At 46.5% G+C, this 16,638-nt stretch overlaps 1 protein-coding gene across 1 annotated transcript in view; it reads left to right on the forward strand.

The window, feature by feature from the left end:
* Window positions 1-16,638, forward strand: part of arnt2 (aryl-hydrocarbon receptor nuclear translocator 2) — a 79,705-nt gene that overhangs the window by 15,433 nt on the left and 47,634 nt on the right. Inside the window, exons 4-7 of the mRNA XM_066647958.1 lie at window positions 867-911; window positions 3,103-3,316; window positions 4,207-4,420; window positions 13,601-13,703. Coding sequence (XP_066504055.1) covers window positions 867-911; window positions 3,103-3,316; window positions 4,207-4,420; window positions 13,601-13,703 — 576 coding nt within the window. The remainder of the gene's footprint in view (window positions 1-866; window positions 912-3,102; window positions 3,317-4,206; window positions 4,421-13,600; window positions 13,704-16,638) is intronic.

Below are 16,638 nucleotides of genomic sequence, written 5' to 3' on the forward strand. Positions count from 1 at the left end.
GTCCATAACTCCCCACCTCACCTCACCCTACTTCAGCTGACCACAGGCTCTAGCGCCGGAGTGGAGAGGGTGCCCTCTACTGGCCAGATCACAGTCACACAATTACACTACCTCCCTTTACAGTAGACCAGGCACTCTTTATTCACACAGCAGTGTCTCTCAGTTTATCTCTGACCTGGGATTAGGATTCGGAGTATGACTATCATGCTCTGAAATAGAAAAAAATTGTTTAAACTTTTAAAACCCAGTGAGTATACGTACACCAGTCAGCCGCAAGATTAAAACCACTAACAGACACAGTAAATAACACTCAGGGTCTTGTGGGTGCGTGGTCGAGGGAGGCCACATCAGGCTGTAAGTGAGCAGTGGGTTGTTGGATTCAGTGCTGTAGGACCGTAAGTATCTGATCGCCTTTGTCAAGGGCCACATTGTGATGTCATAATGTGTTGGCAGGAAGTAGCCACTACATTATGAGCATTACAATGTGGCACTTATCAAAGTGGCTCAGATTCTTCACCTCCTACCTGATCTGTCCCAACCCTATTCACTTACGCTGTGGGTGGTTATAATCTTGTGGCTGATACGTATAGCTATACAGCTCCTACCTAAACACACAAAGTAGGGATACAGTCACTAAGTGTTGTCTTTTCTGCTTTTCATTTATTCATTTTCTCTGCCTTCACTGCATCATTGTTGCATATTCCTTTTTTCATATTCTTTAAATTTGTTATTAAAACCATACTGGAAGATTAACTAATGACTCAGGGCATTATTCTAACCGTTCTGAAGGTCTTTTATTCTGTATTAACTCTGCTCCAGATGAATCTCACCCCTCTGTCTCTTTTGCTTTCTCTCTGTGTTTGCAGGTATGATGATGATCAGATTCCCGCTGATAAGGAGCGCTATGCGAGGTAGGGCGGTCATGCGCTGGTCTTTCAGCCTGACCAGACCCTCCACTGACCACCAGCTCCTCCAACACGGAGGAAAAACACAAACAGAGTGATGAAAACACCTGTGACTATAAAGAGAGGAATGACTTGAGATTAGAGGAACGTCACATAGAAATTGACAAAAACCTGTATACACTGCCAGACCAATGCTCTACATTCACTGTCCGTTCTCTCAGACCACAAAGAAGCACTACAATTACACACTGCAGTCCATCTGTTGCTGTGCATACTTTATCACCCACCATTCCCCCTGTTCTTCAGCGCTCAGGACCCCCACAGAGCAGGTGTGATGTGGTGGTGGATTATTCTCAGCGCTGCAGTGACACTGACGTGGTGGTGGTGTGTTAGTGTGTGTTGTGCTGGTGTAGAGTGGATCAGACACAGCAGTGCTGCTGGAGTTTTTAAACCCCTCAGTTCTGGATTGAGAATAGTCCACCGAGCCAGCAGGGGGCAGCGTCCTGTGTCACTGATGAAGGACTAGAGACACACACTGTGCAGCGACAGATGAGCTACTGTCTCTGACTCTACATCTACAAGGTGGACCAACGAGGGAGGAGTGTCTCACAGAGTGGACAGAGAGTGGACACAGGGTTTAAAAACTCCAGCAGCACTGCTGTGTCTGATCCACTCTACACCAGCACAACACACACTAACACACCACCACCACGTCAGTGTCACTGCAGCGCTGAGAATGATCCACCACCACATCACACCTGCTCTGTGGGGGTCCTGAGCGCTGAGGAAGAGGGGGCAAAGGAAATAGTTCTTATTTTAGAATAGTGTTTTAGTCGTAGAGTGGGTTGTTGATGTAGATGTTGAAGGAGAAGAACAGCCTATAGATGAGAGGGAAATTTGCATATTTGTTTTTTTAATAACAGCATCGCGGCTTTAATCGAATCCAGTTGAAGTCCCATCACTCGTGTTTTCATCACTCAGAGTCTCGGGATTTCATTCTCATTTAACTTTATCACAGTTTCTGTTATTTCATTTTTTTCTCTCTATTACCTGTCTCTCTGTGTGTGTGTGTGTGTGTGTGGGGCTGTGGCCCTTACTAATGTGGTCTTTAATTATCTCCCGCTGATGCGTTCATGTGAAATGGACCTGTCTCTTTGAGCTATAGCGCTTTGAGGACTATTACATCGTCCCTGACACTCTGGATTTATGACATCATTCACTCTCCTCTATAGGAGTTCACTACATTATTTAACCCAGAGGCATGTAAAACGACTCCGCTCTCTAAAGACTCTGCGGGACGAACAGGGAAGATGAAAAAGAAATTGAAATGTCTGGAAGTGACACCTTCCGCGCTGCAGTTCTGAACTTATTGGCTCCGTTCTATAATTAAAATGCCATAAGTATAACACTTAAAGCCAATTGCTTTAATTCCTTTATTTAATATCGGGTAGAAATGCACAGAGCCTAAGGTCCACCACAAAAAAAGCCACCAGTGTCGGGCCGTGGAGCAGATGTCCAAAAACTTTAGGTTATGTAGTGTCCATCACAAATTGATGTTAAAACATGTTTTAAACCAATAGCTTTGTGTAAAATTGTTGTAAAACAGCGTCACAATCGTCAAACGCTGCATTCAAACCAATTTAATCTAATAATAACTGTCGGTGAGGCCCATTTAAAGAGGCTTTAAAGTCTCCAGACGTCTGGTTCCCATCAACACCACTGTCACAGTTAAAGTGCTCTTCCTCGCGCTGTTTAGAACTTCATCTGAACTCATGCCTTAAGAGTGGCGTAGAGCCACTGAGCGCGTCCTCTGTTATGATTTATGTGTTCGAGTTCAGATATTGGTAGGTCCCCAACTGTCTTTCTACCCACAATGCATTGGTTAATCGTTTTTTATGAATCTGGAGGTGAAGATTCAACTTCATTGATTTTGTAGACTTTCAGTTCAAATCATTCATTCATTCATTCGTTCATTCATTCATCTCCTGTAAATGCTTCAGTCCGATCGGTGTCTCGTGGGTTCAGACCCAGTCCATCGTAGACAAAGCCAAATTTTCATTTCGAAATTCCAAAGTTTCCTAAAGATTTCTGTTCAAATTAAAACCCCTGTGAAGTTTAGACACTTTGTGAAGGATACTACTTTATTACTCGGCTGTTTACATGCTTCTAAAACGGTTCTGTCCCTGTCTCCCTTCAGAGAGAACCACAGCGAGATCGAGCGGCGCCGGCGTAATAAAATGACGCAGTACATCACCGAGCTCTCGGACATGGTGCCCACCTGCAGCGCTCTGGCCAGGAAACCGGACAAACTCACCATCCTCCGCATGGCAGTCTCACACATGAAGTCCATGAGGGGAACGGGGAATACGTCGACAGACGGAGCGTACAAACCCTCCTTTCTCACTGAGCAGGTTCTCCAGACACAACAGAGCACACACAACACACAACATCCACGTTCCTGTTGGTGCTACTTTATATTTAAATGTGCTGGAGGAATAGTTTGATGTGAAAGTGTCTATTGTAGAACACACACACACACACACACACATATAAGACACCTTTACTGGATAAAAAAGGGGCATATTGTGAAAAAACTTTTCAGTGTATGTGGACATTAATATTGGGATCTGGAGGCCACCAACCCACACACTGTGAAACAAGAATCCCTCAGACAGTTTTATGTTATCTGCCTGAGTATGAAAATACGAGCCGTTCTGACTCTGCTCCGTTTCTGACGTCAAATGCAGAGACTGTAGAATGGCCCCGCCCCCTCGTCTGAGTCTGTCCAATCACAGCGCTGGACCCGCGTTTATGTGAGAGCGCAAAGACGATGTTAAACTCAGTGAAACAGACACAACGAGCGCGGAGAAATAAGAGCACTGAGTAAAAACGGAGAAGAAAGAGAACAGAGTGAAAACGGCTAAAAACCAGAGCTTCTGCTCCTCGCTCCTCACTGCTGTGCGCTCGGGGTCGGGGTGAACAGCGAGCGGCTCATTATCATTTAAAGGAACAGGTGCTGAAAACGGGCGTTCTGAACAGGGGCTGTTTACACAGGGGGAGAACACTGCTGTGGGGCTCGTGGGGTTTGGACCAAAGCAGGTCACAGACATTTTTATTAAGAAACAGAACTGTGTTCCCTTTTGGAAAAGAGTAAAGATATGTTCCATTAAAAGCAAGAAAAACATTCTAGAAATGTTTGATTAAAGTTATAATATTCTTAAAGTAATGTGTGTTGCGTTGTTGAGAGATGTAGGGTAATAATCCCTGCCCAGATTTAATAATGTTGTTGTTTTTATGGCAGGAACTGAAGCATCTGATCCTGGAGGCGGCGGATGGTTTCCTGTTCGTGGTTGCCGCGGAGACGGGCCGAGTGATCTACGTCTCTGACTCTGTGACGCCGGTCCTGAACCACCCACAGTCCGAATGGTTCGGCAGCACTCTGTACGAACAGGTCCATCCGGACGATGTGGACAAGCTCCGAGAGCAGCTCAGCACTTCTGAGAACTCCATGACCGGTGAGTGCTGTGGTCTGCTTTAAAGGAGCGGTATGTCATTATTAGGATGGAAAACACCACAACAAAGCCATTAGATAAAATCACACCAGAACGAGTGTCAGTAAATTGGGTTTGTACATTTTTTATGGTTTATATTTAAGCTGACATTCTCCAACTATCTATATTCATTTTAATTACATTTGTTATAGTTTTAATGCCATGCTCGTGCATAACGTAACGTACCAGGAACATAGAATAGTCCTCTCTCCCACACCCATCACTCGGCATGAAGCTTGACATTACAGACCTGAGCAGGTAGGGTCCCCCTTCAAGCGTGCTGAGCTGAGTTAATGTGTTAGCAGCGGATTTGCCCCGGTTCCCAGCTTCGTAGTGGTCGTAGTGTGTGTTAGGGTGTGTGCACAAATAATACACAAGAACACATGACCAATCAGTGACAGGGAAACATCAGGGAAACAAGGGACACCCGGGAGTTCAGTCACATGACCGCTGAGGACTCGTGTGTGGGTGTGGCAGGAGAAACGCCAGGAGACAAAAACACACGGCAAAATAAACACAGAGAGATGAAGGAGACATGGGTGGGAGGGGACAGTGATGTGTCCACTCTCTATGAATCTGCCAGGTGTTTTTATTTGGTTCTGAAATAAATCTTTGAAGTCTAAGTTGTGAGAGTGCAGACTTCTTTCTCTTGATTTTGAATCCTTTCTTGAGGTCTATGCTTTTTATAATTAAACAAGAAACTGGCCCCTTTTTTGCTGAGAAAGCCGAGTGATAAATATGAATAATAAAAGTTTTGGACGCACTGGTCTCTCAAATGCCTCTGGATTATTTTAATAAAGCCAACATCTCAGGGTTAGAGTTGGTACAAAGTTCTGCAGCTCGCTTCTTAACAAGACCACACCAGTGAGAACAGCGAGTCCTGTCCTGCCCCTTCGCTGGCTCCCGGTACGTTTTAGGATTGATTTTAAGACTCTGACTGGGCGAGCTCTTTTCTTCTCTGAACTGTTGCAACGTTATGACCAGCTTCTTCTGGTGGTCCCTAAATCTAGGTTGAAGCACTGGGGAGAACAGGGCCTTTTGCAGTTATGGCTGCATCTGGAGTCGATGGAAAACTGGCTCTTGTGGCTCTTGGGCCGAATCAGCGTTGTCATTTCTGGGTGTAGAATCCTTGATCGGATTTGGACTGGACAAAGTGAGGAAACGTAGAGGTTGCCGGTCAGCAGCAGGTCAGGACGAGTGTGTTGTGGAAGCTGATGAGGCTAATTTCACTGTAGATGTGTAAGAAAATACTGTCAGACTGTGACATTGGGAACTTTTCCACTGCGGTTTAATGAACTGAAATGAACTGGAGCCTGCTGTTTGTTGCCTTCCAGAAAGCCCTGGCTTGTTTGCAGTTGTGAGAATGTTTTGAGCTCTGCGCTGAAGGATACGAGCTCCAGACGCTCTGCCACACTTGAGCGGCCGGGTGTTTAAATCCTGCTTCAGTATTCACAGCAGAGGTGCTTCAGGACGTCATGCGTTACGGGATCCTTCGCTAGAGGGCAGTATAATCCTGAGCAAATCCTTGGATTCAGCCTCGTCCTCTCACCTGAAGACACTCGCAGCTCTCCCACTCCTCCACAGCTGCGTGTTTTCCTCTCCAAACTAATGAGGTTATGCTAATGTGGTTAACGAATGAAATGAAGCACACATTTGCATTATGCAGATGAGAACGTGCTCAACAGCTCTGGTAGCTTCCGTTCATGTCAGTGAAGTAAACGACGACCTGGTGGTTGAAGGAAGAATGTTGTAAAATTGTTTAATTGTGTTACAGACCTTATTTGATTGTTTAGAGTCGATGTATATAGTTCTTTTTTATATTATTGTGTATTTAAATAATATAGAAATGACAGATATAGTGTTAGATAAACTGCATTACAATTTGTAGAAACCTTTCCCATCTACTTTAATGTGAAAGGACCACAATATGATCTCCAGAGAAAAGTAAAAAATGTGATCTGTGCTCCTGAGAGCACACCAGCCCCCGTGAATCAACTAGAAGGGTGTAAAATCCCCCCCAAACGTGGGCTGTGGATCAGTTAATCTGTGATCTCAGATTTAGATTGAGTTTGAGACGAGTTGGAGCGGTGTTTGCGGTCCACAACTAAGCGTCCAACGTCGGCCCTGGTCCTCACTCACGTTCGTGTGGCTGAATGCCATCAAAACCTTCCCGAAATGCCCCAACATGTAGCGTACAGCTTTTTTGGAAGAGCAGGAGCTGTCCCTGCAGCAAAGGATACAATCTCCATAGCAGTGTACTCAGTATCGCTCAGTACCCAGAGGTGTCCACACGTATATGGCGACGGTGCTGAAGTTTAATGGCGGTCTGGTGTGCAGAGTGGTCATCAGCGTGCATCATCTCTGGCTGCTCCTGCAAGGGGTTGCCACAGCTGACCGCCTGCCAACCCCAGGGATGAATCCGCAGACCCACCTCTCCTATAGTACCAGTCAAAAGTTTGGACACACCTCCTCATCAGTGATTGGTGGAGTAGAGCTAGTCACTATATAGAGCTGTGTACCAGCCCCTACCTCTGTATAAACCCAGTTATAGGTGAGCGGTTCTACAGATGAACTCTCGACGAGGCCACAGCTGTTCACTGAAAACCGTTCCAGGTGACGACCTCATGAAGCCGACTGAGAGAACGGAGAGAGTGTGTGAAGCTGTCGTCAGAGCAACAGGGGGCTACTGTGAAGGGTCTAAAGTATAAAACATATTCTGCTTTGTTTAACACTTCTCTGTTTACTACATCACTCCATATGTGTTCCTTCATAGTTTTTAAGCCACATTCATTTACAACGTAGAAAATACTAAAAAAACCAAGAACATGCATTGAATTAGAAGATGTATAAACTTTTGACTGGTGCTGTAGGTTCACACCATGTGGAAAATGACCCAAAACAAAGGAAGCCCTCCCTGAGTGGGCGTGTCCAAACATTTGACTGCTACTGTATTCCACCTAGGCTTGGATGACCCATAACAACGTTCAAACCCAGGCCCTGATGGCCCTAAAACCCTGTTGCCTTGACGCCACCTGCTTCTCGGAAAGACAGTACAGTAGCATCTTAGAAAGACTGGAGTGTGCTTTCACGTAAATCAACACAGGTTGGATTTCTGAAAACAACAGATGTATTAAATCTGAGGGCAAATCGGGCATGACGGCTGTTTACTGGCGAAGTGTTTTGGCTGAGGACGCCATTCCAGTGCTTCCCTCGCACTGAGAGAGTTGATCTGGGAAGAAATGTGTAATCCAGAAGGCATACTCCCCTACGTTATTTCCCTGAACATCAGCGATGATGCCATGGCTGACTAATTTCATGTGGTGCCCGAGATTCAAGCCGAGCACTCACTGTGAAATTCGATTAAGCGAGTCGTCCAGGAACAAAAGTGGACAAGTCTTTTATTTTGGACGGCGCTTCTTTTTTGTTTAGCTTTCCACTGACCGTCCTGCTGCGTCCAGTCAACTCTCTCCTCGGCCAAATGGAGGTGGTTAAAGTGTCAGAGTGGATTATGTTTGATGGTGATTATTTTTGGGTGCCTGATGGTGGCTGTGGCTTAGTAATTAATCACAAATTATACCAACCCCAAGTCCGGCGGAACGGGACGGCCAGTGAAAGCAAGAAACAATGATTTATGAATCCGATTTGATCTGTGTTTATAATGTAACATTACCAGCTTGATCTCTTTTCTCGTCTTCTTCTCCGCTCGATTGATTCTACGGCCACATTGGCACCAGTGTGAGCAAAGAAAACCAGACCTCTCTGAACCCTGCAGCTTCCTCCTGGGAGTCCCCAGGTGGTCCCATGCCAGGCAGGAGATATAATCCCTCCAGGGAGCCCTGGGTCTACCTCGGGGCCTCCTCCCAGTTGGCCGTGCCTGGCATACCACCGACAGGAGGGGGGCGTCCTTATCTAGCGCACAAAACACTTCAACTGGCTCCACGTAGGACAGTATGCTTTTATGTGCGATCTCATTGTTTTGTGAATATGCGCTCCTCCTGAAAGATTTTCCAGATTTCAGCGCCAGTACAAGACTTTGTGGATGTTTTTGTGGCTGAATGCCATCGAATCCTCACGGGAATGTTGTAACTTCTACTGTAAAGCCTTCTTAAAACAGCTGGAGACTTTACAGCAGCAAAAGGAAGCAGAATCCTTATTAAAACTCTTCATTTCAGAAGCACTGTTGTCCTGAAACGTTCGGTCAAGTAGTGGATTTCGCAGATGGCCAGATCGGCAGTGACGGACGTTCAGGAATCTTTACAGATCTAAGCTTGTAAGGAATGACCGCTCTTGCTCTGTATGTTCAGGCTGTGGCTGCAGTAGATCCAGATAAAATATTGAAATGTTCTTTATAAGGTTTTGATAACCTCATACTTTCTGATGATAAAACGAACCAGCCAAGGGATGCCTTTGGTGGGTGGGTGTTGGAGATTTGGAGGGGGGGGGGGGGTCGAGAGAGTGGTGTTATGTATTGGCCTCGCATGCATAATTGACTAAGAGTGATTTTGGCCCACCTCCTAGCTAACGCTTGTCTCCGGAGTGAGAAATGAGGCTGAAGTTTTCACTGGAGTCTTGCTCGTCATCTATCAGACCACACCATCATCTAATGGTCCACGTTTCACACTCATATATCCAGCATCTGTCACTGCGGTGGTCCCCTCAAGGCTACGTCTGCGCTATGTTTAAATCAGAAATAGAACTGTACCCAAATGGAGATTTTTAAGTTGAAGTATTAATTTTGTATCTCCCAGTTTCAGACACAGGGCACTGGCTCATGGAGCTAAAGAGCGATGGATTCTTGGATATTTTCGTCATCAAGTTTTGATCCAATTCTCTTTGTATTATACATCTCCTTCGACATGAAGGCTCTTGAAATCATCAGAAAAATCGCAGCACCACCCACGTTACAAAATGTTCTTCTGTACATTTCGTGCTGTTACACATTTCCACCAGAGAAATCCTCAACTTGCCAAATGTACAACTTTAAAGACACAGTGTCAGAAATGGGGTTTTCTAGTCTTTAAACCAGAACATCTACTCTAAAAAGACACGAGGCTTGAGCAGACGTTTGTATGAAAGGAGCGTACACCGAGAATCAAAGCTGATTTCCCACTCGTCTCTAAACACGACTTTATTCTTTCTAACGAGGAGCCCATCCTGTTCTGGTTTGTTGTTTTCTAAACCCTGCTTAATGAAGATAAATCGGATATATTTTGTTAATTTCAGTTTTCCTCTTCCCTTGAAGGACACTGTTATTCCCCTGTCCTTTCATCTTCTCTGCTAAATGTTTAGGTTGGCTGTTGTTTGGGCCCAGGGATATTTGCTGGCATTCCTTTCCTTGCTTTGTCCCTTTCTTGAATAATAATGATCCAGTTGCTCAAAGAACAGCAGGACAAAGCCTGGGAAAACAATGGGGGTCTATGTGCCAGTTGAGTGCAGGGTGTCTGTTTGTACAGAACTGTCCTGTAGTTGCCGAGGGAAGAGTTCAGATGACAGCGGACACTTTCTGCTGTTGGAGACGCTAATGAATGGAGTAGATGCCCCGCTTCAGCCTCGAGAGGCAGGGGCTCTTTTCTTGTTTCTGAAGGCTTTGCCTCGAGGGCTTTGCTTGGACGTCTTCTCTATGCTGTCAGTGGGGCGACGGGTCGCAGGGGCAACCTCCCACAGGGATCTGCGAGGAGCTGAATGTAGACCTAGAGTCAGGCAGCATTCAGGATGTGTGAGGTATCTCAGAGGTTTGATTCCTGATCCAGGCAACCACAAGACACCAGGCTGATAAGAGTTTTAGGGAAAGAACAGAGGGTTTAGAGAGTGCAACTCGTGTGGGGGGTCTCTAAAACACTTGCCGCGTTTCCAGGAAAATTCTGCTTTCCTATCAGTTTTGTATTTCCTGGCTGAAAACCACCTTTATTGACCAGGCCATCCAAACCATCACAGATCTGATAACTGGAGAGTGCTCAGGGTTCGGAGAGGCTCTGATGTCCAACAGGTTCAGCCAATGCCTCACCTCTTTCTTGCGGTTTCATTTTCCCTTCCTCCGTTGCCAGGATCTCTCTTTGCAGTGGGGGGAACCCTCTCCAATGCAAACCCCTACCTGCAGCGCTGCTTCCCTGGTTTTTGACTTCAACCGGACCCTAAAACAACAAGCCACCGCGTTAGCGCTCCATAAACACGGCCTCTGCTTACTCATCCCACTCAAAACAAAAGGAAGGGGAGATGGATGCTTGCGCAAATTTACCGTAACCTCCATCGTGATGTTTAATGTTTTTCTTTTCTTTGCGCTCAGGTTTACAGTGTGCGTAAGGCAGTAAGGGCTTCGCTCTTGTGGTGAGTTATGAGCCCACTCTGGGTCGAGTTGCACAATAGGAGTTGTTTGTTTACACTTGACGTCGTCCTGTTCATTTAGAAAAACTAGCTCGGAGCCTGGTTTCGTTTAGAGCGTCCCATCTGACCCCGTACACACTTGCCTCTCGTTCTTCTGGAATGCGCTGGAATTTGCTGGAATTTCTGTGCTCCGCAAGAGCCCTGTCTCCTAAGATTCGTCCTATCATTTCAGCCGACGGCTCTCTCTCCTGAGCTTTCTGCATTAAGACAGTTCTGTGATAAGCTCATACTTTTGTGTCATTTGAAATCAGCTCACAACCACAGCAAGGTCCCCCCCGCCCCGGCCGCCCGGAGCTGTTAAAGTCAAGTACGGGTCAGCGTTTCTGGGGTGAAGAGGTCAAAGTGATTGGAGTTTGCAGCATTTGCTGGGGGTCTCCAATGTTCTTGTGTGTAGCACTTTCTGAACTGTAATTGACTGGCAGCTTTCCCTCTCGGTTTTGGTTTTCCTTTGGAATATCACTGCGTTTTTCATGATGAAGAGGAACTGACCCCTGCCATATCCTCATTGTTTACCTGTCTGAAAGGTTCTTTGTGATCTCTTCCATTTGACAACGGCATACAGATGTGGCAGCATGTGTATAATAACCAGTGTATTGTACTGAACGGAGAGAATGGAGCTTATATTATACACTCTGGTTATTATGTGGCACAGTTATGAAAAAAGGCCGCTTGTAACTCGCAATGTGGGCATTCAGACCGAGGAAACAGACCTGCTCTTACAATCGTACCGTATTCACTGGTACATAAATATTATGACACGTAGAAATGAATAAGAGAAGTGGGCTTGGGAAAGAAGGGTCGCCAGTTCAATCCCATCAGCAGGAACAGAGCTTTCTCCTCCCTCAACATCCACAGCTGAGGTGCCCTTGAGCAAGACACCTAACAGCTCCCCATGTGCTGAGATGGCTGAGCATCACTGTGGGGGTGTTTGCTCACTGTTACTTGAGTCTTAGTTTGTGTGTGTGTGTGTGTTTAATGTGCCTAAAGCTGGACATTAACCACTGACCTGAGTGTGTTCAGATTCCTCGTCGTTACAGTGTTGTTATTTGTGGAGAGCTGTGATGACTCGAGTGCTTCCAGATATGTCGGCGTCAGAGCTTTAGTATGAGAAGACTTTTAGGGAGTCTAATGTACCCCCTCCAACACACACACACACCCATATACACTGCCCCCAGGGGGCCTCTAACAGCTGTCTGCAGTCCTCTTTTTTACCACATTGTCTGATTAAGATTTTTCGATAATGTGTTTATGGACATGACTGTGGGCTTAGCTCATTGCTTGCTGCTGTCTTGCAGCTCTCCGCATCACTGAGACACAATAGGACATGAATCACACTGTGACTGCTGTCCTGGCCAAGCACCATGTCGAGATGCTTTGGATCCGAGACATTACTGGCCGTACGAGCCGTACGGGAAACGGATTTATTTTGGGAAGGATTGGATTTGCACAAGAACCTGGTGAAGAAGCACAAACTTTGGACATCCAGGACACTCCAAACACGATGTTGCTTCATTTGGTTCTCTGACTTTCTTCAACAACAGAGGATGAGCTGTGAATATGTTGGTGCTCATTCCAACTCATTTCCAGCTAACCATCGATCTAAAGACACAATGTTCAACCACAGCAGGCCCTAAACCGCGCTGATGAAGCCTCTAGAACTGCTCTGCTGCTGAAAGTCAGGATCTCTTCTGAATGCTTGTTTAGGAAGTGAGCATTGTCTGTGAATGTTGAGGGAGGAGACAGTGCTGCTCCTTTGTATGTCCTGCCCTCAGTGTTCCTGCCTGTTGAGGGGATCGATGTGGCGACGTTTTGGTCCCAAGCATGGTTCTCTAGGCCACGGCTGACTGCTGGCCAAATCTGGTCCTAGTCCCTGGAACCAGTACTTTTTCCAGTCCCTGCACGCTCTGGTTTCTAACCTAGCTGACTAGGTACTACATGGTGATGTGAAAGCCCGGCAGAACACTGATTGGCCAGGGACCTGTCAATCACCAGGAAAAGCAGAGCATTCAAATCCAGCACAAACAGTTCAACGTTACAGCACACGTTTATATTTATTTTACTCACAACAGCAGCTCGTAACTTTACCTCGAGGTGTTTTAAAGAGGTTTATATGCTCCTCGAGCCGATGGGTGATGGGAATCTCCAGTGAAAGCTGAAAGTGCAACAAGTAAAACTGATCTGTGAGAACTGGGGTGCGGAATACATGGTGAGTAAAAAGCGCCATTGTTGTGGTTTTCAAAGCCCACGATTCCTGTTAGAGATGGGGTTTTGTGACATCATCGGCTTCATTTCAAGGGTGGAGCTGTGCTAGTGGAGAAGCGACAAGCTTTAAGCGTGCAGAGCCGTGTGGAGCCGAGTCAGACCCATGCAGTGGAAAAGCCCAGTAATATGCTTTGTTTTTTTGCTGATTTGATTAAAGCAGAGTCTGCTCCATAGCCTTTTTAACTGAGCATTTACACATGCGTCTGCATCACTTCCCCTGCACATCGGTTCACAATGTAGAGACGTAGTAGAAGTCGTTTTATAATCTGTGAAGTGCACTGTGTAGGGAGTAGGGTGCTAATTGAAACAGAGCATTACAAATTGTGACAAGAAAGAGTCAAAACCCTTCTTCACACCTGGGTCACAGCTCCTTGTGGCAAGTTTTATTTTCTTCCAGAGGTGTGTGTAATTTTCCCTTGTTTCACCTTTTTATTCGTTCTGTGATGTTCAAATCCACGTCTAAAAATCTCTGGTGGTGAACTGTTCGTTTACTCATTGCAGGTCGGATTTTGGACCTGAAGACAGGGACGGTGAAGAAGGAGGGACAGCAGTCCTCTATGAGGATGTGTATGGGCTCCAGACGGTCCTTCATCTGCAGAATGAGGTATGGTATAACTCTTTTTTTTGTGGCCTGTTAAACCAATGATGCTGGTTCAAACTTTGGCTATGGCTTTTATTAGCCATATCTGTTAATGTCATTACTTCAACCCCAGATGTTTTTGCTCAGGGGGCGGCACATGGTGCAGCAGGTAGTGTCTCTGTCACAGCTCCAGCGTCCTGGAGGTTGTGGGTTCGAGTCCCGCTCCGAGTGACTGTCTGTGAGGAGTGTAGTGTGTTCTCCCTGTGTCTGCGTGGGTTTCCTTCGGGTGACTGTCTGTGAGGAGTGTGGTGTGTTCTCTCTGTGTCTGTGTGGGTTTCCTCCGGGTGACTGTCTGTGTGGAGTGTGGTGTGTTCTCCCTGTGTCTGTGTGGGTTTCCTCCGGGTGACTGTCTGTGAGGAGTGTGGTGTGTTCTCCCTGTGTCTGTGTGGGTTTCCTGCGGGTGACTGTCTGTGAGGAGTGTGGTGTGTTCTCCCTGTGTCTGTGTGGGTTTCCTCCGGGTGACTGTCTGTGAGGAGTGTGGTGTGTTCTCTCTGTGTCTGCGTGGGTTTCCTCCGGGTGACTGTCTGTGAGGAGTGTGGTGTGTTCTCTCTGTGTCTGCGTGGGTTTCCTCCGGGTGACTGTCTGTGAGGAGTGTGGTGTGTTCTCTCTGTGTCTGCGTGGGTTTCCTCCGGGTGACTGTCTGTGAGGAGTGTGGTGTGTTCTCTCTGTGTCTGCGTGGGTTTCCTCCGGGTGACTGTCTGTGAGGAGTGTGGTGTGTTCTCTCTGTGTCTGCGTGGGTTTCCTCCGGGTGACTGTCTGTGAGGAGTGTGGTGTGTTCTCTCTGTGTCAATGAATGAATGAATGATTTTGCTCATGGTTTCACCTTTTGAAGGTTGGTTTTCCACATGGCGCTGTGTAGTTATAGTCACATTAATGAGCTTTTCATAACATGTCCTCTTTATAAATGTGCTAGACGGACATGTCGTCATTCAGGACGTGGTCAGACATATATTGAAAGTTTTCGGATCCACAGGGAGTCGAGCAGAGACACAGAAATCCGAGGCTGTCCTGGAGGCATTTATGAGATGTTCTGTCGCATAATCGTGGAGTATTATGTTGTTTTTATGGCATACTTTTTCAAAATAATGAGATATTCTCTGGTCATTTCGTGGTTACCTCAGGAGCGCATAATAATGACATGCTGAATGGGCTATTTTTTCTCTCTCATGGCAGGCAACACACACTCATAGAACATAACCCCTAATTCGTAAGTATCCCTCCTCAGGAGATATGACCAGTTTAGTATTTTCACCCTGTAAATTCTGCCTGAACCCGCTTGCGTTCCTGGAAGCAGACCTTGAAGGGTTCAGCTGCACGAGGCCAGTGCTCAGTCTCTCGGTCTTTGTCCTCTGAAGCAGAAGAGGCTGTTTTTGTTCTTTCTTCTCTTCTGAGGACGATTCAAGTCTGCGCCGAGGTTCCTCAGCCTCCCGCAAATTGGCGATGAGGAATGTTTTGATGGCGCGGACCCTTTCAGAATTTGCCGGTGCTCTATTTTTATCAACGGAAGGCAGGCGTCCCTCGGATTCAGAGTCTGCGGAAGCCACAAACACGGTGTTGTGATGTCGTGTGATTGAAAATCAACATTCTGTTTGCGAGTGTGTGTGTGTTTAAGACTTCTTTTTATTGCGTGCTTCAGCACGAACTAATCACAGCCGGCCGTGTCAGCCAGGAATGTGCGTGAGTTTGAAGTTTCTATTTGTGGCCGCTTTTGAAAAATCGGAACAGTGTGTCGGAGGTCGACAGCTTGAGTGTGTGTGTGTGTGTGTGGGGGGGCTGCGTGCTGACAAGAAACACACACCCGAGGCTAGTTGAATCCTTCACAACATCCTCATCGCTCTCAAGACTGCAGTTATTAAAAACCAGAATCGATTGTGTAATCCCGTACCTTTAATGCTTTCAGACAGAGGCCTGGGCTTCAGGGAAATACAGCGATGTGGGCATTTTTTCTGTTTGTCCTTGTGTTGTGCTCCAGAACGAGCGCATGCCTCGCATTAGTGAACGCTGAGCAACCTCCTTGGCTTCGCTCTTCGGGGGAAAATTAACTGTACCTTGCCAAATGCGATGGAAGTGGTTCTGGTGGGAGGAAATACGGCCCCGAGGCTTCAATTAGCCTCGTCTGAGGACTTCTCCTCGGGTTCAAACCTCCTGCTCTATACACTCGTGTAGGAATCGTTCTCGGAAGAATCTCATTTACACAATTTGCCCCAGCCGGTCCGCCGCCCAGACGTGCTTGGAGCGAAGCTATGGCAGCGAACAGGTGGTGAACGTCAATACACTGCAGCACAGAACAAACATGGATCTGAAACTGTATGGTAATCTGGCTCATGTCCGCTGCAGAAACTGGGGGAAAATAAAACAAGGTTGTTCAGTACTGGAGTTTATAAAAGTGTGTACAGCTAAGCTTTGTTCTGAGTTAACCCTAGATGTGCTGGACACCAAAGGACACTGCTGTGGTTTTTGTTACTAATCTTTCCCTGAAGATAAAGGCTGTAGGTCCAGGGGATCGTCCACGTGTTCGTGGAGGTGTTGGTGCTCTTGTGGTTCTCTGGCTGTTAGAGTAAGATTTGCCGGATTCGCCCACCTCTCTCTGACAACATTCAGATTCGCTATACTCCAGAACTCCACGAGCTCCACTCCTATGACCTCATAACTCTCAGATCTGTGATGGGACCGGTTCAGCACAGAAGGCCTCCACTGTCCACACAGAGTCTGAGGCTGCATTTACCTGCAGTTCAGAACCTGAGCTCCTTGTTTATAAATTGTGTGTCTCCGGGTTCTTCCCGACGTTTCTTCCTCCGTCTTTGAGGGAGATTTCCCTGCCATCCATTTTGTTTTTGTTTTAATTCCTCTCTAAAGCTGCATTTGTCTGAAGCTGCTTGGCGACGCCATCTTGTTACAG

The sequence above is a fragment of the Hoplias malabaricus genome, chromosome 16 (genome assembly GCF_029633855.1).
Source record: "Hoplias malabaricus isolate fHopMal1 chromosome 16, fHopMal1.hap1, whole genome shotgun sequence".
Lineage (NCBI taxonomy): Eukaryota > Metazoa > Chordata > Actinopteri > Characiformes > Erythrinidae > Hoplias > Hoplias malabaricus.